Here is a 22,141-nt window from a genome sequence, read left to right as displayed (position 1 = left end):
CCACTGGTGGGAGGTAATGTATGCATAAAATATTGCAAATGTGTCCTTTAATAGCAATGGTGGATGGAAAAAAAACTATTTGTAGGCATGACGTTTCCCAGTCCTATTCAATAGAAAACTGGTGCACAGGTAGTATGCAATAAAGTGGCTACAACCCACAATTTCAAATAAGATGATGGCTTTCATGTTCTAAACTGCATCAGAAAAAATACATTTAGAATCTGATTATTTTTATAAATGCCCCACATCTTTGTCATTAGAGGATCAGTTGTCAGTCAAATGCCCCAGAAACAGGAAATACATACACATATGATATATAACCCTAAGTTACTTAATAGGAAAAAGTGCTTTGATGTACAATACATCAAATGGCTGTGTGTACGTTCTGAGAGCATCAGCTCAAAAACTGTACATTCATACAGAGTATTAAAGGAAGCTCCTCAGTAAGGCTTGAAGGTCTCCTTTGTTGGGAAGATTTCCTTTCTATTAATTATACTTTCGAAAGTCTCAAATCTTCCAGGACAAAGGCAGGTCAGTATCACACTCTACTGAAAAGAGAGCCATGAACCGTTACCAAGATTATTAATGGGATACAAGCCTTAATGACAATACAGGGTTACATTTCAATCAGTGGTCTGGCAAAAAAAAAAGAAAAAGGAAATTAACGAAAGAACAAACTTGATCTGTTCATGTCTTGAAAGCCATTATGTTGATTAGGATTTATTAAAGCCTAGATCTTTCTGCCATTCACAGCGATAGGAGGGCTGATTTTGAAGTGCATTCATAGTGTGCTGTCAGCTATTACCCAGCAAATGGGTTGCGCTTGTATCAATCAAAACATAGCATTGCGTGGTGTCACTAAATTCTACGCTGGTACCTTGCCAGCTCTCTTTAGCTTCTCAACCACTGTTGTGAGTCTGTAGTGCTCTACATTAAAAACAAGCCGTGCAGCTTGCCGCAGTATCCATCCTGCCGGAAGATCAGATCATGCCTGAGAATGAACAGCTGCATCTATTTCATTCCTTCCAATGACCATCCCGTAGTTCAGTAAACCAAGTACTGTCCAGGGTCTGACCGAAAGAAATAAAATTATATATTATTTTTCCCTTTAAAAAATAAATAATATCTCTTGTGGAGTCAGGCCAGCCATCTTTTACTATAAAACAGATTCCATATTTTCACACCATTCGTGGTCTTCAAGGTTATAGATGAATTTTGTCCTGTTAGGTTTATTTTGAGAGATAGAGTCTCGGCCAAGGTTATCTAAGGTCAATGTTGAGGCAAAATATTCACTTGTACTGAGCCCTCCCTCGTGGTTTTTTATGTATCTCTTATAGTTTTTCCTCAGACATTGCCATGTTGTAGTATAAAGGATAAACGCTAATGACTTCAGAGTTATAGCAATGCTGACATAAAGGTATCTGTAGGCAACATTATCATACAGTGCGCAGGCTCCCTGCTCCCCGCAAAATGTGCTCCAGAACAGACAGGTGGAGTCGATCCCAGCTCCAAATATCAACGGTGGAGGGATGAAGCCTGTAAGAAAAATAAAATAAGTTAATTTATCCATTTCTTCTTTCTATCACAGGATAGATTGTACTCAATTTAGGGGAATATACAATTATCCCCAAAGCAATTTTGGCCATTAAAAATGGGCGGATATTTTGATTTATGATCGATGGTCATTAACGTGGTATCCAATTAGAGATCCCCGATAAATGTGCGTATCATGATATCGCATATCCATTGGGAATAATTGGATAATTTTCCGCAAACCAATTACCGTAGTCAGAAATTGGATACCTCGCTTAGCCAGGTATGGCTTCTTTTGGTAGAATACTGAACCAAATATCTTTAGGTTTTATACTTTGTACTTAAAGGAAAATAAGGCAAAATTATTAAAACATTAAATACTTGTTGGTTATTAATTAACTAGTGCAGTCTTGACAATGTGTGCTTTATTCAAGATCTCATGCAATCTATGATCCCACATGTGGCACTATTATTCATTGTGTAATATTCACACCAAATATGTATATTTTCTGTAGACTGCAATGTTTTGTCAGCCTACTGTACTTACAGTATATCAAAAACAAAGTCTTTGGAGGAAACTTACTAAGATGGAAGTTCCATTTCACATGGGATGTTGCTATTATATTCTAAAGGAGCTAAATAAAAAGGAAGTCGATTCTGATTGGTTGCCCATAGCAACATCGCATGTAAAATAAAATTCCCATCTTAGTACATTTTGGAATATATATCAGGTTTGCTATCATGCTGTGCAGAAATATACTGGCAGGGCCCATGTAAGGCTTTTAAGTACCCTAGGCAAAACTTCAACCTACTGACCCCCCCTTCCCCCCCAATACTACCACCATGCCACCAATACCCACTTTCCAACCCATTAAGGCATACTTGCCTAACATTCCAGTATGGCAGGGAGGCTCCCAAAAATAATGGGTAGTCCTCCCAGCCCTCAGGGAAGGTGGGCAAGACCCCTCTTTTCCCTGGAGGTCTCCTTTTGCCACCCACAACAGAGTACAAGGACGAGGGGCAGAAAAGTAGGGAAGTATGCCTCAAGAGAATGTATGGAGGTGAGATCTTTGAAGATTGACAGCAGCCACCTGCATTAAGTACTACACATATCCTCATAGACATCATTGATTTTTTTTGATAGGCAGTCTTGGTGGCGCGCCCCTTCCCCCAGATCCCGTCACCCTAGGCAGCTGCCTAGAGTTGCCTAATGGTAGAGCCGGCCCTAGATACTGGGCCAGATGATCTAAGCCTAAAAGAGTGATAAGGTGGAGAGAGTAAATATTACAAGTCATTATGATGAATAAAAGAAGTTTGGTTGGAAATTTTCACACCAATTTTGATAAATTAATTTGACACTCGAAGGGTTACTCAGTTCTGTCCCAGGAGTTCTGCTTACACCTGCAATAGGGGACAGCACAGGTCTGCCTGCGCAGCAAGAAACTGTGCACCCTTCTACTGGACTGTGAGATGGGACCCACTGGTGAATGCTGATTCATGCTGCAGATGACTGAATCTTGTTCGTCTGACCGTGAACCACTGGCAAATTTCACACCTATTTTTTTAACGGGGGGGGGTCTCAGTGACAACTTGGGTCTAATACTTTTTTTGTAAATTTACCACTGAATTTAGTAGTTATTCTAATCAAAGTTTATTTGACCTTAGCTTATTATGTAAGAGGTTTAGGTTTTTTTTTTAAACCAGGAGTTGCATAAACATGCTTAGTTTGCTGCTTTTCATCATTTGTATATATTTAGAGATTATATATATGACAATAATTTTGATGTATACAGCAATAGCTCCAAATAACAGTTTGCTTAGTAAAAAAAAATGAGGTACTCTTTACCTAGCACGGCGCCCACGATCTTGATCGTGGGCATCGTGAGGTAAAAAATCGTGTCGGTCGCGTCGTATGCGGGCTAAAGGTGCCCGCACGCGACGCGATGTCCACGATTTCCCATTGAAAACCATGTTAAACATGGACATCGTGTCGGTCGCGTCGCGGCCGGCTATAAATGTGCACACGATGGCCGCGACGCAATGCCCACGATTTGCCATAGGAATTAATGTTAAAAGACCCGATGGACACGATTTTCATGTTAAATGCCTCAATGGACCCGATTTTAGCATAGGAAACAATGTTAAATGGGCCTTAGAGCCCAAACTCTGAAATGGCCCCCCCAATTTTTTACGCCACCCCACGATCAACGTGAACCCGAAGCGTGGCGAGCGCAGCGAGCCCGCGAGGGGCGGCGGTACGCGTCCTCCGACCTTTTCATACCCCCACTATCCACGTCGGCGTGGAGTTGAGAATAGAATAGTGTGGCGAGCGCAGCGAGCCACCGAGCCCGAAGCGTGGCGAGCGCAGCGAGCCCCGCGAGGGGACGCGGATACCTTCACAGCTAGACGCGTCCCCTCGCGGGCTTCACAGGTGTCCGTGGCGACGCGGACACCTGTGAAGCCCGCGAGGGGACGCGTTTACCTGTGAAGGTATCCGCGTCCCCTCGCGGGGCTCGCTGCGCTCGCCACGCTTCGGGCTCGGTGGCTCGCTGCGCTCGCCACACTATTCTATTCTCAACTCCACGCCGACGTGGATAGTGGGGGTATGAAAAGGTCGGAGGACGCGTACCGCCGCCCCTCGCGGGCTCGCTGCGCTCGCCACGCTTCGGGTTCACGTTGATCGTGGGGTGGCGTAAAAAATTGGGGGGGCCATTTCAGAGTTCAGGGTAAGTATTTGGGCTCTAAGGCCCATTTAACATTGTTTCCTATGCTAAAATCGGGTCCATTGAGGCATTTAATATGAAAATCGTGTCCATCGGGTCTTTTAACATTAATTCCTATGGCAAATCGTGGGCATCGCGTCGGGGCCATCGTGTGCACATTTATAGCCGGCCGCGACGCGACCGACGCGATTTCCATGTTTAACATGGGTTTCAATGGGAAATCGTGGGCATCGCGTCGGTCGCGTCGCGGGCAGACATAAATGTACCCGCGATGCCCGCGATGGGTGCCGTGCTAGGTAAAGAGTACCAAAAATTTTAATCAGCACCCGACTGTGTCGGTAGTTGCTGTCTTATGCACATACAGTATTATGTATGCAAAATCACATAATTATTTGTAATTTGGCCTACAGTGCCTCATATGCACCATTCACTGTGGCAATATGTTTGTTTGTTAAGCACGATTTTATTACTATGTATGTTTATATTTCCTTGCTGCCAGGGTAAACCTCCTGCCCCATAGCGTCTTCTTGGTGACGTGACTGGAGTCGCGGTACAGCACTTCTGGTGGAAGAGGGGATGGTAATGGTCTGGAGGATGCCGGCGGCTTCCTGTGACACGGCCTGGGGAAGCACGACATCAAGGTTTCGGGAAGAGTTTTCGCTTCATCGGATTATCCTGACGAAGAAGAAACTCTCCCGAAACATTGATGCCATTTTAATGCACGTTACTACTGTTTAAGTCTCTGAGTGCCGCCTCTTTGTTTATATATATATATATATATATATATATATATATATATATGGAAAAAAGGGTGATTGGAGTGCGCAACCTAATTGTCTCTATGGTCACGTGTATGACATGTACCACCCAGTTTGTCCAATCAGTATTCAGAAGTCCTTTCTGAAGGTATTTTCTGTGTGTCCAATATTGGATTTGTTTGCAGTAATCATGCGATTTTCTTTTTTGAAAAAAACTTTTTATTTCGAAAAGCAACCCTGAAATAAAAAGTTTTTTTCAAAAAAGAAAATCGCATGATTACTGCAAACAAATCCAATATTGGACACACAGAAAATACCTTCAGAAAGGACTTCTGAATACTGATTGGACAAACTGGGTGGTACATGTCATACACGTGACCATAGAGACAATTAGGTTGCGCACTCCAATCACCCTTTTTTCCTTGTATTTCTTGTTATTCCTCACTAACAGGAGGAATTTTGGAGGTGCTGCATTAGGATTTAGCGCAATACAGAATCCAAACCCCCAATTATATATATATATATATATTCCCTGATGACGGGGGTATACTCCCGAAACATGTTGGATTAAAGTTTTTGCTTTTACCTGCAATTGGAGTTTTGTGAGTGCCGCTGTTATTCCTGTTTCTATTATTATACATTTCTGCCCACAGAAGTCACCTAAGCATTACATTGGCGATTAGGAGCTACTCTTTGCAAAAGAGGCGCACAGAACTTTTATGTTACATCTTACATCAATGTTTTGTGAAAAAATAAAGAATAGTGAAACCACCAACATTAGAAGACTGTGGAAGCTCTTTTTATTATGTTTATGTAGCATAACTACCTTGATACAATGCCCTGCCATGATTTTGAAATGTCAGTATCCCTTCCACCACTACGTATTACAGTATATGTCACTGCACAGTTACAACTTCCAACATAAACGGACACAGTATGGCTGCACAGTAGCCCTGTACAGCTTCCATCACAAACAATATTCACACATTCAGCAGCAGCCCAACTGTTACAGCCCTCTCCAGGGTCTTTTGCCTACAGACTGCTCCTTTCTCCCTTCCCCATTCCCTGTCCCAGAGAGCTCACTCCTGGTGCCAGCCACATTCCTAACAATAACAGCCAGGGGCAGGTGCACCAACGCAATTCCGTGCTCCCATTAATGGCAAGCCGCAGAAGGTAAGAACATTTATTGCTTGCATTTCTAACGCAAATTAGCTGAGGTGATGCTACCGCCTGGCAGTTACATTAGGCAGCTTGGACTAGTAGGAAGAGCCAGCTCACTAGAGGGTGGTATTGTATGGGGATGTACAAGCCCAGTGGTAATATTGCCCACTACCCTGATGGGCCAATCAATCAGTTCTTGCTTTGTTTTTTTTTTACAGCTCATAACAGCTGTCTTTCACATTAAAATAAAACACAATTTAAAGTGAGCATAAAGTAGTTAAAATAAAAATGTTCAAAATTTCCACTTTTCTGTAATAACTTTCAGTAATTTTCTGAAGTAGTTAATCTTTGAATATAATGCTCCATTTAACAATGATCCTTATTATCAGGGCCATCATTTGTTAAGTAATAGATATAATAATTAATATGACATTGGCATACTTAATCCTCCAGTGAATTCCAGTAATGCCTCACCCATACTTGGCAGCATAGCTGTTTCTGGAGTCTACAGCTTCAAGCTATTGGCGGTTGTGTCGCACAAGTGTGAAGGCCAGTCTTTGCATGTACAATAAACTTTTACCAGGCAGGAACTTGGCAATGCCTGGAGGGCTTTAATGAAGCTGGAAAGTCTGAACTGTCCCATTTACCATCCATAAATGGTGAAAGTGGTACCATGACAAATAGTGGTTAGCTTACTTACTGAAAGGAGGAAATAACATCTTCAGCAAGTGCTAAACAGATAATAGCTTGTTGTTAAATGTGGCCCATAATGTCTTAGCATGTTCTATATTAAACTAAGAAGTCTATGTTCTAAGCTTTGGCGAGAGACCAAGTTCCCTTTTCGGAGAATTGGTCGCATGCCACATAAGCATTAAGCCCAGGAATGCGATAAATTGCTGAGCTTGGATGTGTTGTGCAATAACATCAGTGTAAAAACTGCGCACACACAGTAGTTCCATAGTCGACCATATTTCGTTTTCTCAACTAAGTGATCCATGCTTAATTAGGAGCAGTAACAGTAAATTCCCAATAGTCTCAACATTGATAATGAAGACATAACTAACTAGACTTGTAAAATGATGCCATAATTGTGGTCAGGGCTAAAGGGCAGCACTAGAAAAAAATGAAGTTACAAACGTCCTCCCATGTGTCCATACTTATCCTTACTGATAATGGGGTTTTTAACTACCTCAATAAATGTAATTTTACATTATTGACATATTCAGTTGTACAGGGAAAGCAGGAAACAGGTTAACTTCCCAGAAGCCTTTGCCATTACTGCTCATATGCATACTCTATATAAGTACAGCTTTATATTTTTACAAAAGCTATTCTGCCTGTGTTTCCGCATTGTAATCCATGAGAAAGCTGGTAAGGACTATATGCAGTTGAATCCACTGTATTATCTGTATAATCATTATACAGTATATAAAGATCACCCTTTAAAATGAAGGGTATTGTTCTCTTAACTATACACTCAGAAATTGTAAAAACATTGTTTCCATGTTTTTTATTAACAGAACAAATTTTGCCTTTAGCTTTGAAAGTATATATATTACTTTGTCAGTGATTCAGCATGTAACACCGATAACCGCCGGGAGCTCCGTAAGAAAGATATTCGTGGGTAAGAAAAATGATTGAATTCCTTTGGTCATGAAGGAACTAAATTCAGTTCATAATCTGCTAAACATCGGAGCATCCCCGGAGTACATTTGTGAAGCTGGAAGTAGGTGACCTAGTTGTCATAACTGCCAGATACGGTAGCTAGTCGTGGTGTCCTGCCTGCCAAGTCTCATTATTATTCAGCAAGTCTTTGTGATTTAGCTTCAGTCTCACTAATTTCTACCTTCAACATTCATACCGAGATAACATATTAATGCGGCACTTTCCCACTATGATGCACAAACCCTTAAAATCTCACACAAATAGATTTTTGGATGCATAAATCAGTTTGAGAAAGTCTCTCTCATTATTCTATGAATTACACAAAGTTGTATTTGGACAAGAACACAGATTTAAGGCGTCCCTCTGCGGTTACCTTACCAATCAACTGAGAATACTGTATATCAACCTAAACTTCCAAAAAGGATGACTGCAATCTGTTGAAAACAACTTATATAGTAGGAGAATATCTGAACTGAATATACAGTATTTGAGCAGTACTGAATTCCTGTAAAAAGCAGATGTTTTCATGGCTAAGACCCATATACACTGGGAAATTTTGAGCTGAAAGCAGATCAGCTTTGAGCTCCAAAGTCGCCCAGCAATACTTGCCTACCCTCCTGGAATGGCCAGGAGGGTCCCGCAAATCGGTCTAAAACTACGAATTTCGTGGGTCCGCAGGGAGGGGACATTTTGCGTCATTTTAGCCCCCCCCCCCATCCACAGACCCGCAAATTGATGCTGCAGCCCGTCATGGGGCAGGGCTTGGTGACATCAGCCGCGCCCCGCCCCCAAAACGAAGCCTCTTCCCGCCCACCTTTCACTCCTCTCCGGCTTCTCCCGATGGGAGTTTCAAAAAGTCAGCAAGTATGCGCCCAGCGTGTATGGCCAGGCGGTGAGCGGTGATCGCTAATGTGCACTCCCGCATCACCAATGCTGGCGGCCGCCGTTCATCTGCTGGTATAGATGGAGCGGCTCTCAGTCAGAGCTGGGAATCGCTAGATTCCCTTAGCTGGCTCAGGCTGGCAGGGAGGAGTTCCATCTGATGGGACGCGTGAGCGTCTCACACGCATGCGCGTCTCCGTCTGTTATGTAATCTGCAAGATGGGACTGTCATCAAAATTGGGCCAGCTGAGCGATATGATTGATTTGCACAGATACTCAGAGCACATCAAGTTTTGCAGAGTACGGGATACTGTAGCTGTGATTACCCCATTCTAAATTTATAATGTTCACTTCTGCTGACAGCTTAGGTCCTTTTAAACCTTTAAATGTAATTATTGCCCAGCAACAAAATGAGTTCACATGTAATTGTATATTTACATCGCAAGGAATCATTAGTGTAATTGTAATGGGTAATAACAGACTGAACAATAATTTACTTTCAATCCTGCTGTTGGAAAAGTAATATTAAAGGGTTTGAAGCTTGTACAGCTACTGTATTACTGTTTATCATTATGTTCCCTATTTGCTCTTAGTAACACATATAAAATTATTGCTCAATTATTATAATTGCCAACATCACCTACAGTGCAGCATAGATGGATTCTAAATCATAAATTAAAACCTTGTGATCTCTTAACAGCCTCATTGTTAGTTTCTGTTTTGTTTTTCATTTGTTAGCTAAAACTAATCTGCTTTGGGATGCATGGGAAAATACTACTCTATAAATTCAGCACTACTCTATAAATTCAGCAAAGTATTTAAAGTGCCGGATCCGCTTAAGGTACATTCAACTGAAGAAAAATGTGTCTTGTTGGTAAAAAGCAAACTTCTGAAACAGCTGAATTATATAATTATCCCATTTGGCGACAAGGTTTTATTTTTGAAACTACTGCCTAAAGTATACTAACCACATTATGTTAAATGTATGTTTTTAATAATGGCTAAAGTATAATAGACTACCTGCAGCAACATATCAAGAAATGAAGGTGGTACAACCATAAAGTTTCATTTATAGTCCTTTATTATTTTAATTGAATGTTGGTCAATCGCAGTGGCGGCTCCAGAGGAGGGACAGCAGTACAGTTTAAAATTCAAATAGGGGAGCCACACCAACTTGACTGACTGGCATTTGGTGTTTCTCCCCTATTTTAATTTTTATACCGTGCTGCAGCCCCACCCCTGGAGCCGCCACTGGTCAATAAGAAGATACGGCTAACTACGCCCCAGTGCAGGAATTTGAAGGCTCTGAGTGTCTCAGTGGTCTTCACCGTACCTTTCAACTTCTATTCATATTGGCATTGTCCTGATTTATGACTCCTGAGTGAGTCCAGAGATTCATTCAGTGGTGGAAGTATCTGAGACTATTTGGGCTGATTGGACACAGCTTATTTTGTCTAGATTACACAAGTTAAAATGTCAGTCTTAAAAAGTCCATGAAATGTGACTAAAAAAATTAGCATAATTCTGCCTGCTCTTTACTTTCAGAGTCATGGACAAAATGGTGACTCAATGGTTGACATTGCTGCTACACATCAATGGGGTTATAGGTTTGATGACAACTGTGGCTCTATCTGTGTGGATTTGTATGTCCTTCAAGTGTTTGTGGTGGAATTCACCAGGTGGTCCAAATTCTTCCTACATAATACAAGCAGGTTTATTGGTGTCTAACAAAGAGACAGAATGGTGCGCGTGTGCACGAGATGCTCGAGCGTCATGTTCTGTCGGAGGCTGTAGCAGCCCATCTCCCCGCTCCACCTCAACCTCCCCCCGCTCCCTGCCCATCTCCCTGAAGAGGAGACGGGCAGGGAAGCCTTCGCTCCACGCTGCATTGCGTACGTGGACGCACGAGCGAATGAGCCGCTCCCGAGTTCTTGTCAGCCGGCCCGCCATCCACCAGCCTGCGTCAGCACATGAGATCTGGCAGGCTGGCTGACAGCGGCTCCATCTGTCAATACAGTAAACTGTAATGTTCTCAATAATACAGACAGACGGAACTTATAGGTTTACAACATCTATAGAGCCACAGGCCTTGTTAAACAGGCTTACCATTTTCTGAGGTGAAGAAAAACATATTTCTTGCTGAGAAAAGCATGCTGGGTGTACCAGAAAAGCCCAAATGTTCTAATTTGTCTATTTGGTGCACATTTGTTTAATTTAAGTACATTTCAGCAGTAAAATGTATAATAAATAATAACGACTAAAATATATTAAGCTACCTGTAGCAACACAGTGACAAAGGGCAAAGGAATAACTGCTCCATTGTTTTGTATAAGGCGTATTAAACTTTGGATCCGACAGATATGCCACGTGCAAATGAGAGATGAAGGTGGCGAGAGAGGAAGAGAGAGGCAGGGGGAGAGACCTGGAAAGAGTGAATTTTTTTCAAAATGATGTAAGCTTTCAGTCTGTGCTATATGAAAAATGTATTTTTTTTCTGAGACTTACCAATCAAACGCAGCAGAAGGAACAGAACTCCTAGCGCATATGACTTCAGTTCTGGACTTACAGCCCTGCACAGGGGAAGGAAGAGCAAGGGTGAATTATTATTATAATTGATCGTTATATAGTGCTAACTTAAGTTCCAGTGGAGCTTGCTGACTAAATAACACACATTATTAACATTGATTATGGCAGTAAATCAGATCACCTGCCGGCGACATATTCAGAAATAGGGTCTGAATTCGCCAGAGAAGAGGGATGCCAGCCGGACTTGGACATTTATTTTTTAAGCGGAAATCATTAACTGTACTATGCAAAACCTTGCCTGGTAAATGGCTTCAGATTAAAAATGCAAATCCAGCATTCTGCCCCTCTCTGGCGAGGGGGTTTATCAGATCTGATCTCTGCTGTGCAAAACTGCAACGACTTGCAAACAGAAAGCATTTAAATGCCGGAATCCGAGGGTCTCAGAGGAGGGGGCGGAGCTAAAATGGCAAAATCGCGTCATTTTAGCCCGTCCCCTCCACGGAGATTGGCGAATTTCCATGTTTAACATCATGGGGGGGGGGGGCGATGTCACGCTCAAGCCCCGCCCCCCGAGCAGATGCTGAAACTCTCCTCTCCGGGCTTCTCCCAGAGAGGAGAAAATTAAAGTCAGCAACCCTGGTTTTAACAGTCTGTACAAGTGCGTAACTCTGCCCCTTCCACACCTGGGCAAACTGTGGCTGGGTTGCAAGTAAAAAAGTTGCTGATTCTGTGACTCAGACACATGCGCAGTGGTTTGATAATTGAGCGACTTGTGAATTTGCACAGCGGCAACTCTATTGCTTTTTTTGCGGCATAAATGTGAGCTAAAAAATATAGGACTGTTTTAGGTACAGTAGTGTCAGTGGGCCTTATTCAGATCTGATCGCAGTACTAATTTGTTCTCAATATGGGCAAAACCATGTGCACTGCAGGTGGGGCAGATGTAACATGTATAGGGCCAGATGTACTAAGCTTCAAAAGTGATAAAATGGAGAGTGATAAACAGCCAGCCAATCAGCTCCTACCTGCCATGTCACAGACTGTGTTTGAAAAATGTGAGGTAGGAGCTGATTGGCTGGCTATTTATCAATGTCCATTTTATCACTTTTGAAGCTTAGTACATCTGGCCCATAGAGAGAGTTAGATTTGTGTGAGTTATTTTGTTTCTGTGCATGGTACAGTAAATAATGGCTGCATTATTTTTACCCTGCAATTTAGTTTTAAGTTTCAACACACCCCACCCAAATTTAACTCTCTCTGCACACATTACATCTGCCCCACCTGCAGTGCACATGGTTTTGCCCATTTTGAGAAAAAAAATTGTACTGCGCTCAGATCTAAATAAGGGCCAGTATGTAAAATATCAATGATTAAACAACCTTTTACCCCAACATTAAATCCGGCCTGCAATTCGCAAGTAAGAATAATTATTTGTTAATTCAATGATTTTCTTTATTTATTAGATTAATGGGCTCTTAAAACAACTACAGTATTTAATAACATTTAAAAAACAGGTCCAAAAATACATAAATCATGAGAAAGAAATGAAATCATTTCACTGCATCTGTCTGATCCAAGATCCTCCAGGCAATACAAGCATCAGTATTCTCTCTAGGTAAGGACATTGTTCAGACCCAACTGTAGTTCAGTACGGAGCGCTAAACTACAACTGCCGGAACTAGCCCGGAGGGGACCAGCAGAGGGCAAGGCTGCCCCACACACTGGGTCTTGCCACGCTATGTGCCTTTAAAATTTGCAAGCACACGGTGAAGTGCTGCAAACTGGCACATGCTGGCCATGTTCGGGGTCGTATGTCTGGACTGCTCCCACAAAACACCACATCCCCACACCCGTCCCTTGTGGCGGCCCCCAGCCAGCACTGAAACTGCAATCTCCTGTGATGATGATTATTATTATTATTCTTATATAGCGCACACATATTCCGCAGCGCTTTGCAGAGAATATTTGAACAGTGGCCCCAGTGGAGCTTACAATCTATATTCCCTACCACATGTACACGCACACACATACATTCTAGGGGTAATTTGTAGAGAGCCAATTAGCATACCATTTTTGGATTGTGGGAGGAAACCGGAGTACCTGGAGTAAACCCACGCAAGTACGGGGAGAATATACAAACTCTGCAGAGTTAGGGCCATGGTGGGAATCGAACCAATGCCCTCAGCGCTGTGAGGCAGTAATGCTAACCATTACACCATCCGTACTGCCTTGTACTTACACCATCCGTGATTGCAGATTTAGAGCTCGCACATGTGCAGAGGTGTGGAAATCGCTGAATAATGGGTCTTAATTTAGAAACACTTGAATTTATGACCTAAAGCATTATACTATGTAGCGGCTGGTTAGAGATGCCTTGAAGTGGCTGGAGCTTTGTCATCTGTTTGCGAATGCGTATAACCAGGTGTTTTGCAGTGTATTATTATGTAGGACACCAGTCTCTTTTAATGGCCCATTGCAGAATGGTGAATAAAACGTAAATTGTCTTGTTATCTTTGTCTAGATTAACCCCTCAATTACACGCACATGTGATAGGATAATATTACTACAGTAAATTAAATCTGAGCAACTTCCATTCTTTGTATTAGTGTTCTGAGAGGCATGTATGGGATCAGTAGCTGGGGAAATGCTGATCCTTGTATTGCCATATTAGAGAAACTTGAAGTAAAGTAAGTTATCTCTCATTTTAGAAACACATAAATATAGGGCCCAAAGTAACATAGGGCCTTATTTTGGTTCATTCTTTCTGACAAAATCTTTCTTAGATGGGCAAAACCATGTGCACTGCAGGTGGGGCAGGTGTTACTTGTGCAGAGAGAATTAGATTTGGGTGGGGTTTTACTACAAAGTGAGATCTATATTGCAGTGTAAAAATAAAGCAGTCAGTATTTTCCCTGCACAGAAACAAAATTACTCACCCAAATCTAATTCTCTCTGCACATGTCATATCTGCCCCCCCTGCAGTGCTCATGGTTTTGTCCATCTAAGAAGGATTTTGTCAGAAAGAATGAACCAAAATAAGGCCCATAGTAACAGTAAGGCTGAAAAAAGACGTTAGTCCATTGAGTTCAACCTATTTGACTTGTAACTACTGACTTGAGTAAGTCATATCTATAGGATTACCTTAGTGGCCAAAAATGTATCCAGTTTTGATTTAAATTCATTAACAGTAGTTGCTGTAACCACCCCCACCAGCAATGAGATCCAGAATTTTACTGCTCAAATGTTGAAGAATCCTCTTCAGTATGGAATAGTTTTTCCTCGACCCTCAGTACATGCCCAAGTGTCCTAAGTATAGGCCTGTTAGTGAACAAATCATCTCCCAGTTCCATATGATTACCAATCCTGTATTTGAACATACTAATCATATCACCTCTCAACCTCCTTTTCTCCAGTGAAAACATATTCAGCCTGGTTAACCTATCTTTGTATTCTAGTGATTTGAGACCTTTTACTAGCTAAATCGCTCTTTTCTGTACCTGTTCCAATTCATTTATGTCCTTTCTAAGGTGCAGTGCCCAGAACTGAACACAGTATTCCAAGTGTTGTCTCACCAATGCCTTGTAAAGAGGCACTATTACATTGGCATCCCTTGAATCCATTCCCCTTTAAACCTTGCAATAGCGGATGTGTGACCCTTGCATGTTATTGTTGACATATGTAATCTTAGCACTTTATAAAGAAATGAAGACACGGAGACATGGTTTGGCAGAAATTTGTTAGCTGAAATTTATTGAAGAAATAATTTTTTTAAACTGAATTTTATTATTTTAAAGATTTTTGTTTTGTTTTTATTTTATTTTTATAATTTTTATTTTTAAAGTTTTTTATTTTATTTTGATTTTATTTTAAATGGTGGCCAAGAAAGAACGGCTATTATTAATCTCTACCCCCAAACCAAACATACGTAATTTGGCCTAACAAAGAAAAACGGTCTCCACTCAACCCACACATTGGCCGCCCACCCAGCCGGGTGGGCTTGCTATCCCCGGTCGGGTAATCTAGCAAAGGCCTAAGCCAATGAGGGGCAAGCGCACCACAAGATACCAAATACGTCATAAACTTCAAACAACAAACGCCTACCAACTCCTAACTTGCCGTTCTTTCCCGCCTAACAGCTAACGCGATTAAAATACTCCCACTATCCTCAAACCCCAGAACTAAGAGGGACGGGAGGGTGGGGAATTTCCCAGGAGAAGAGGGAGACTCCTCCCCACTCCTGCTGTATTAACCTAACCAGCTAACAAACTCCAAGCCCTAGCCATTGGCTGACCATGTCACATGCTACATCCTGGTCCCACCCAGCTATCCAGTTTAAGTCACTACATGTCTATTCTAGCCACTGCGTTGTTTTAAACCTTGCAATAGCGGATGTGTGACCCTTGCATGTTATTGTTGACATATGTAATCTTAGCACTTTATAAAGAAATGAAGACACGGAGACATGGTTTGGCAGAAATTTGTTAGCTGAAATTTATTGAAGAAATAATTTTTTAAAACTGAATTTTATTATTTTAAAGATTTTTGTTTTGTTTTTATTTTATTTTTATAATTTTTATTTTTAAAGTTTTTTATTTTATTTTGATTTTATTTTAAATGGTGGCCAAGAAAGAACGGCTATTATTAATCTCTACCCCCAAACCAAACATACGTAATTTGGCCTAACAAAGAAAAACGGTCTCCACTCAACCCACACATTGGCCGCCCACCCAGCCGGGTGGGCTTGCTATCCCCGGTCGGGTAATCTAGCAAAGGCCTAAGCCAATGAGGGGCAAGCGCACCACAAGATACCAAATACGTCATAAACTTCAAACAACAAACGCCTACCAACTCCTAACTTGCCGTTCTTTCCCGCCAAAGCGGGGGCACCGCTCCCGGTGAACCCGCCCCGCCACCAAACTAAACAACAGAATCCAAAACCGTCAAAATATCCTCGATGAACATAACCAGACCCTCCTTAACTAAATGAACTCCATCGGGCCTGTAGAGTTGGTGATATCTAAACCTATTGCGTTCGTGCGGGACGATAGCGCCCCCTATCCCCAGCACCCACTTTGCTACGGCGGAGTTCAATTTCTTTCTGGATTCGTCTATGGCCTTACAATCCCTGGCACCCCTCCAACACAACCTAGGGATAACGAAGGACCAGATTATCAGGCAAGAGGGCCATGCTTCCTTTATGGCAGCCAGGTCACACAACATCAATGCTCTCAGCTCCAACTGGGACATTTTCCCAAGATCGTTTCCGCCCAAATGTACCACCAATATTTCGGGCAATCCAAACCGTCTCACCTTCGTCAGGAGGAAGGTCCTTAGCTTGCGCCAGGACATTCCTCTCTCACCCAACCACCTTATCATGTTGGAGCACCTAAAGATGGGCCCACTGCCCGTTGACACCAGTCTGGCCGCCCAGAACACGAAGGAATGGCCCACTATCCATATTTTGAATTCGTCGTTGCCCAAACCTATGAGGAAAATTATTTAAAGGGGTGATTAGGTAATGCTCTACTTAATTTAAACAGGTTTAAACAACTCACAGGTACATTTTAGGAGGGTCTGCCAAAAGAAAAAAAATTTGGGTTGTTGCACAAATTTGGTGCGTAGCACTACTTCAATTCTAATTGAAGTCACTCCGGATACAGAGGGTAAGAGACATACATTGGTAGGTAAGGATAGTGGATGGGTAAAGGAAAACAGGGAATTACTCGGCCGGAGAAAAAACGTCAAGACCTGCTGAGGGACTCTTAATTGGTGCCGAATTAGCCGAATTGGAATAGCCGAATTCAGTCCGTCAGGTCAGGTAAAAAAGCGTGAAAACTCCGGACGCTGGCCCAACAACAGAGCGTAGCTAATCCCCGAGTAGGAATAAGTTGGGTATGGGTAACACAGGATACAGCCACTCCGCTTTCACTCCATACGCACAGACATTAGACCATGAGGTTGGGGCGAATATACTTGCGGTAGGTCGCGGAGCGCCAACGCCCTAGCAATTTAATATCCCTAACCGACCAACCAGAGCCCGCAGCTGTGGTTGCGGCGCCGATTCTAAAGGAGTGGGTGCCAAACTCCTCGGGACGCAAACCCAGCTCAGCCAGGCATTTGCGCATCATCCAACTAAATTGATACCTAGTGAGCGGAGAGCCGTCATAGTGCACCAGCCAAGACTCCCCTATGCTGGGCCTCACCAAAGCATAACGCTCTGCCAGCGCAACTGGGCATGCCGATGTAGGTATCACCGCGCGTAGCTGCACCCACACTCCTTTAGCTGTCTGGTCAGTTTTTGACTTTCTAACCCTACACCACAGAACCTCCTTTTCTATGCGTATGTCCGAAGCTAGCAGCGAAGCAACTTTGTCCTTAGCGGGGGAAACTAACTCTAATACCCGAAAGGCTCCGTGGAACGCCACAGCAAACGCCAGGGTAAATAACAGTGTCTCAAACGCAGACTCGGCAACTACTTCAACCTTACTTAAAAGGGATAATAACAGAGAAAAATGGATGGGTCGTCTAGAATCAGGGGCGGCTGGCGCCAGACGCGACCAGCCCTTCAAGGCCCTACGCACCAGGAAGCACTTGGTAAAGTCCTGCGCGCCTTTCAGTTGTGCAAAGAAAGATATCCCAGCAAGGTAGCGCGCAGCCACTGCTCTGGATTTACCTGCATTATTAAGCCGCCATACAAAAGAAAGCAACAGCTTTTGCCCGCGCCTACCTTGCTGCCCAGCGCTTCCAGCAAAAGCCTCCCATTCCGACCACGCTTGTTGGTATGTTCTGAGGGTAGCAGGCGCCACGGATAGCTCAGCTAGGCCCTCCAATCCGGCCTGATGACCTGCCAAACATAAAGTGGGCACGAGACCCCGACAGCGTCAGCATCTGGAGCAAGTTCCCTAAACCGATCCCATTGAAAGCGTGATAGCGCATCCGCTACCTCATTCTGCGTACCTGGCACGTGCTTGGCTTTGAACAGAATGTTGTAGCGGAGACATTGAAGGAAAAGCTGCGCAAGGACTCTCAATACTAACAAGGATTTCGCTTTCTGATTATTAATTGCATGCACAGTGCTGAAATTGTCGGACCAAAAGAGTACGCTGTGGTTCGCTAATCGCTCGCCCCATATCTCCATGGCTACCATGATTGGAAACAGCTCAAGCAGCAGCATGTCCTTTGTAAGTCCCTCCTCAAACCATGCTGTCGGCCAAGCCTGCGTGCACCAACTACCTTCCAGGAAACACCCAAAGCCGGTAGAACCTGCGGCGTCGGTGTAGAGCTGCAACCTGGAGTTGTCAAGCACCGGGGTCAGCCAAATGCGAATACCGTTAAACTCTTCTAGAAAATCGGACCAGACCCACAGGTCCCGTCTGATTTCGGCTGACAAACGCACGAAGTGGTGCGCCCGTAGTACCCCGGTTGTTGCCCTCTCCAGCTTGCGGCAGAACAGGCGGCCCATTGGAATAACCCTGCATGCAAAATTAAGCTGACCTAAGAGGGACTGCGCCTGGCGCAACGTGATCTTCCTTGACGCGCAGCAGTCAGCAACGGTCTCCTTCAGCTTTTTAACCTTATCCGGAGGTAGGCAGCAATGACCCCTTATGGTATCAATTTCAATACCTAAGAATGACAACGTGGTAGTAGGTCCTTCCGTTTTGTCTTCCGCAATGGGCACTCCGAATAGCTGGAAGACAGAACGGGCGTGGTGTAATAAAGCAGAGCACTGGTTGGACCCAGCAGGGCCCACGCATAAGAAATCGTCCAGGTAGTGAGCGATTCCTCTCACTCTGGCCGACCTCTCAACGCACCAATGCAAGAAGGTACTGAACCTCTCAAAAAAGGCGCAGGAGACGGAGCACCCCATCGGCAAGCATTTGTCGATGAAGTACTCGTCCCCGATGCGGAAACCCATGTACCTAAATGCATCGGGGTGCAGGGGGAGAAGCCTGAACGCAGACTCCACGTCGATTTTGGCTAGCAGCGCCCCGAAACCGAACCCTCGGACCATGGTAAGGGCTTCGTCGAATGATTGATACACCACTGAACAAGATTCTGGAGGTATGGAGTCATTAACTGAGGAACCAACCGGATAAGACAAGTGCTGTATGAGCCTATATTTTCCGGGGGTCTTCTTCGGCACCACCCCCACCGGTGAAATCACCAAGTTTGGTAGGGGAGGGGCCGAAAAAGGCCCGGCCATGCGACCCAATTGTAGCTCCTTGTCCACTTTCTCTCGCAATACAGACGCCAGCGAACGGGCTGACTGGAGGTTCCTAAACGTACCCCCCAAAACTTCCCCCGAAATGGGAAGACGGAAACCATGAGTAAAACCCTCTTTAATAAAGCTGGCTGACTCCTTATCCGGGTACCGGTTAAGCCAAGGAACCATGGCTTGCACCCGCACCGGAGTGGCCGCTCTATCTAGCATTTGCGGATGCCGCGGGCCTGGATGTTGCTGAAGCACCTGCCCCTCTAGAGGGGCGGCCACCTCGAAAGCAATGGGAGGCGGAATGGTTTCCGGAACAAGTAATGCATATGTGCCTGTACCGGCATCGCTGTCCCTGGCTGCAAAAGGAATTGTTGAAAGCATAGCACTTCCCTTTTGCCGCTGCGGGATTGAATGGCCTGCCCCCCCCTGTAGCGGGGCGCTTGTGAGGGACGACTTCACCCGCTGGCCGATGCTGAGCTGCGGGAACAGCGGGTACAGTGGTAGCCGGGCGAGCCGCCTCCACCGACTCAGCATAGGCCCTAGTCAAGCCCATCCACACTTCTACATCCTTGCAGCCAAAATCCATAGTATGCAAACAGTCCTGCTTGCGCCGGAACTGTTCATCATACGTCCTCCAAGCAACGCCCCCGTTCGTCCTATACATATCATGGACCATATGAATATAGCGAATTATATTCATATGCTCGTCGGGCCTATCCTCGAGGTAGCAGGCCGCGAATACGCAAAAACCTGCTAGCCAGTTGTCATATGAGCGGAATGCTTCAGCCCCTATGCCACCTTTTGCTTTGGCTGCCTTGAAGGCCTTCTTAGACTCATCCGTAAGGCTAAACAGGTCTACAAATTCCCCTTTTTGAATTTTGGCCCTGCAACTCTCGCGCAGACCCCTGACCACAGCCGTGTAGTCGCAGTGTACCACCCCAGGAAGGTTCCTGCGCTTTCGTTCCCTCCTAGATAAGGCTGCGCTGCGCTTACGCTTGCCACTAAGGGCTTGACGGCCCGCCTCTTTTTTCGCATATTTGGCCGCGCGCTTACGCGCCTTCTTCGCGCTACCCCCCTCAGAGCCTCCTGCCGAGGATGAAGAAGAGGAGGATGAATGGCGAGTAGAGCCTGACCCCACTGTTGAAGAGCCCACCAAAGAGTCAGCTTTTTCCCCATCAGTAGATTCATCACCTGTGTCCTCTGGCTGCGCAGCCCATGTGGCATCGTCCTCATCTGTGTCTTCCTCGGCTCTGCCCTTGCCGGCTTCGTCGCCTTCCGCCTCGTCAGCATCTGAGGAAACAGTAAACACGGGCCGGGAGGGCCACTCGCGTGGGACACCCGCCCTATGGCGCCTGTTATGTGCACTCTGAACGCCGGGGTCCCTGGGGGGTACCCGGCGGCCACCTGGGGCCGGGGTGTTGACCCCCCCAAAAGCCCGGACAAATTCCGCACAGCCTGGGATCTGCTGTCCTTTGATTGCGGATCCCCGCCTGCCTGAGTGAGACCCCGAGGGAACCTCAGGCTCCTCCTCAACTAGTGGGGCTAGTGCCCCTGCCACTGAGGAGAGGGCAGCGGACAGCAAGGCCGGGTCAAAAGTCCCGGGAACTTGCCTAACCCTGCTGCCCCTTCCCTGCCCTGATGGGGCACCCGATTGGCTACTGCGGCCCTGAGCCGCCCCCCTGCGCGCGCCCCTAACCGGGGTGCCAGCCGGCTCAGCCCTCTGATATCCACTACCCCCCTCCCAAGACGGCCTATAGCCGTAGAAAGGGGTTTCCGGGTCAGGGGCGGGTCCAGCCTCCTCCTCATAAAAATCGTCATCATACTCCTGATAAGCAGGGTCAGTCCCCGGATCATAATAGGGAGCCACAGGCACTGGCGCTTGAGGCCTACTGCCCCTTGAGCCCGATCCCCGCCGTCCGCGAGAACGGCTGGGACCGGCCGCCATCTTGGGTCTCGCGCCGGCAGCGGCGTCTAATGGCCGCCGAGCGCGACCTCTGTGGCTGCTAGCAGGGGCTTCAGGAGGGTCCTCCTGATAAGCCTCTGCTGCCGCGACGCGACGGGCGCTGTCAGCCGACCGGCGCCCGCCGCGTGCAGTACCCCTGCCGCGCGCGCTGCCGCGACCGCGCGGCGGGGTGCTGACATCATCAAGCCCCCGCCGGGACACGGCCGCAGCCGCACGGCCTCTGCTCCGGAGCCCGGGGCGGGCAGCAGTGAGCCCCCGTCCGAGTACAGGCGCCTCCGGTTGCTGCGGGCTGGGCACCCTCGCGCCGGGCTGGACGCGAACGGACGCGCGCCCGCCTCCTGTGGACCCCCTCAGCCCTGCCCTGCGGCTGGGATTAGAGCACTCCGGAGCCGCAGCCGCAGAAGCAGCAGCAGCCCCGCGCCTCACACCCGAGCCACCGGCAGAGGCCGGGGCACGTCCACTAACCTCCGCTGAGGCCTCAGCCCCTTCAGCTCCCTCACCATCGGCAAAACGGGCGGGTGGTCTCACAACCCGCCTGGGGCGCCTGGCAGCAGCACGGGGCATAACTTCAGGTAAACTTTTTACTCACAATTCACCTGAAACTGCTAAAATCTGCACTGCAATGGAGGAGACAGAGATGTGTCCTCACCGAATTTCCCAGGAGAAGAGGGAGACTCCTCCCCACTCCTGCTGTATTAACCTAACCAGCTAACAAACT

The 22,141-nt window shown here is 45.7% G+C and overlaps 2 protein-coding genes across 3 annotated transcripts in view; both read right to left on the bottom strand.

Annotated features, from left to right (window-relative positions):
* Nucleotides 1–686: 686 nt before the first annotated feature.
* The window catches only part of SLCO3A1 (solute carrier organic anion transporter family member 3A1), a 266,549-nt gene continuing 245,094 nt past the window's right edge, over nucleotides 687–22,141 (bottom strand). For both annotated transcript variants that reach the window (XM_083184233.1, XM_083184232.1), the window contains exons 9-10: nucleotides 11,228–11,292; nucleotides 687–1,536 (exon numbers count right to left, since the gene is read on the bottom strand). In XM_083184233.1, coding sequence (XP_083040359.1) covers nucleotides 1,157–1,536; nucleotides 11,228–11,292 — 445 coding nt within the window. In that variant the 3' untranslated portion in view covers nucleotides 687–1,156. The remainder of the gene's footprint in view (nucleotides 1,537–11,227; nucleotides 11,293–22,141) is intronic.
* Nucleotides 14,479–21,440, bottom strand: LOC146072174 (uncharacterized). Its single transcript, XM_083179505.1, has 3 exons — nucleotides 20,652–21,440; nucleotides 17,393–18,092; nucleotides 14,479–14,566 (listed from the first exon to the last, which is right to left on the bottom strand). The coding sequence occupies exons 1-3, from the start codon at nucleotides 21,403–21,405 to the stop codon at nucleotides 14,479–14,481; spliced, it is 1,542 nt and encodes a 513-aa protein (XP_083035631.1). The 5' UTR covers nucleotides 21,406–21,440.

The sequence above is a fragment of the Crinia signifera genome, chromosome 4 (assembly GCF_055691185.1).
Source record: "Crinia signifera chromosome 4, ASM5569118v1, whole genome shotgun sequence".
NCBI classification, from domain to species: domain Eukaryota; kingdom Metazoa; phylum Chordata; class Amphibia; order Anura; family Myobatrachidae; genus Crinia; species Crinia signifera.
This window is presented reverse-complemented; position numbering and strand designations above follow the sequence as displayed.

What these genes read in the sequence shown, in the direction of transcription:
- LOC146072174 (XM_083179505.1), bottom strand. Translation starts at nt 21,405, where the DNA reads ATGGCGGCCGGTCCCAGCCGTTCTCGCGGACGGCGGGGATCGGGCTCA. An exon ending in TGCGCAGCCAGAGGACACAG is followed by an intron (nt 18,093 to 20,651) that starts GTGATGAATCTA and finishes TATGTTTGGCAG; the next exon opens with GTCATCAGGCCGGATTGGAG. An exon ending in GACGGCTCTCCGCTCACTAG is followed by an intron (nt 14,567 to 17,392) that starts GTATCAATTTAG and finishes GTTCACTAACAG; the next exon opens with GCCTATACTTAGGACACTTG.